Here is a 974-nt window from a genome sequence, read left to right on the forward strand (position 1 = left end):
TCATTGTGACGTGTGCAAAGACCCAGCATCTCTGGTGGCCCTGGACAGTAGTGCTTTTATTGCAGTGGACAACATGATCTCCTTGGGTCCCTGGAGGACACTTCCCCTTCCTGAGCTTTCTGCTTGGGCTTGGGTGTGGCTCTCCAGCAAAGTCCACGATGCCCTCTGGCTTTGCATGGAGTTCTGCACCAGGATCTCCTAGCAGGACTTGGACGCTCCCTCCTAGCACAGGCTGAACTCAGCGTCAGGGTCCTGGCAACTTAAATGGTTTCTTTGAGGGGTGAAGCCCCCAGCTGCTGAAGAGAAATTTCTTCACTCTTCTGTTCTGTGTCTCTTTTGGTACAGCCTTGTTTGACTCTGCTCAAAGGTAAATAGAAACTTCTGTTATCTTCCTGTCTTAGTCATTTCCTGACCCGTCCACTTACCTGCCTAGTCTGAACAGGTTTCTAGAAAAATCTCAATGTTGATTTTCCAGTTTTCATGTTTGTTTGTTCGTTTGTTTGAAACAGGGTCTCATTTGGTATCTGTGGTTGGCTTGGAACTCACTATGTAGGCCAGGCTGGTCTTGAACTGACCAAGGTCCGCCTGCCTCTTCCTTATGGACCCTGTGCTGTTTATGTGGTACTGGGGTTCCCTGTGTTCTCAGCAAGTTCTCAGCCACTGTGTGGCCTCCCGTGCCCCTTCTCCCTACGTCCTCTGCTCTACCTTTATTCCTGTGCTTTTTCCTCATGTTGGACCTGTTCTGATTGAGAGGTAAGCCACGTAGAGGAAGGCAGAAGTCTGCCTTTCTTTCTTTCTTTCTTTCTTTCTTTCTTTCTTTCTTTCTCTTTCTTTCTTTCTTTCTTTCCTTCTTTCCTTCTTTCCTTTTCTTTCTTTCTTTCCTTTCCTTTTCTTTCTTTCTTTCTTTCTTTCTTTCTTTCTTTCTTTCTTTCTTTCTTTCTTTCTTTCTCTCTCTCTCTCTCTCTCTCTCTCTC

At 46.1% G+C, this 974-nt stretch overlaps 1 protein-coding gene across 1 annotated transcript in view; it reads right to left on the reverse strand.

The window, feature by feature from the left end:
* Positions 1-260: 260 nt before the first annotated feature.
* Slc22a20p overlaps positions 261-974 on the reverse strand; it is a 16,895-nt gene continuing 16,181 nt past the window's right edge. The window contains exon 8 of the mRNA XM_021152431.1: positions 261-357. Within this exon, the coding sequence (XP_021008090.1) occupies positions 261-357 (97 nt within the window). The remainder of the gene's footprint in view (positions 358-974) is intronic.

Source organism: Mus caroli, chromosome 19 (assembly GCF_900094665.2).
Source record: "Mus caroli chromosome 19, CAROLI_EIJ_v1.1, whole genome shotgun sequence".
Lineage (NCBI taxonomy): Eukaryota > Metazoa > Chordata > Mammalia > Rodentia > Muridae > Mus > Mus caroli.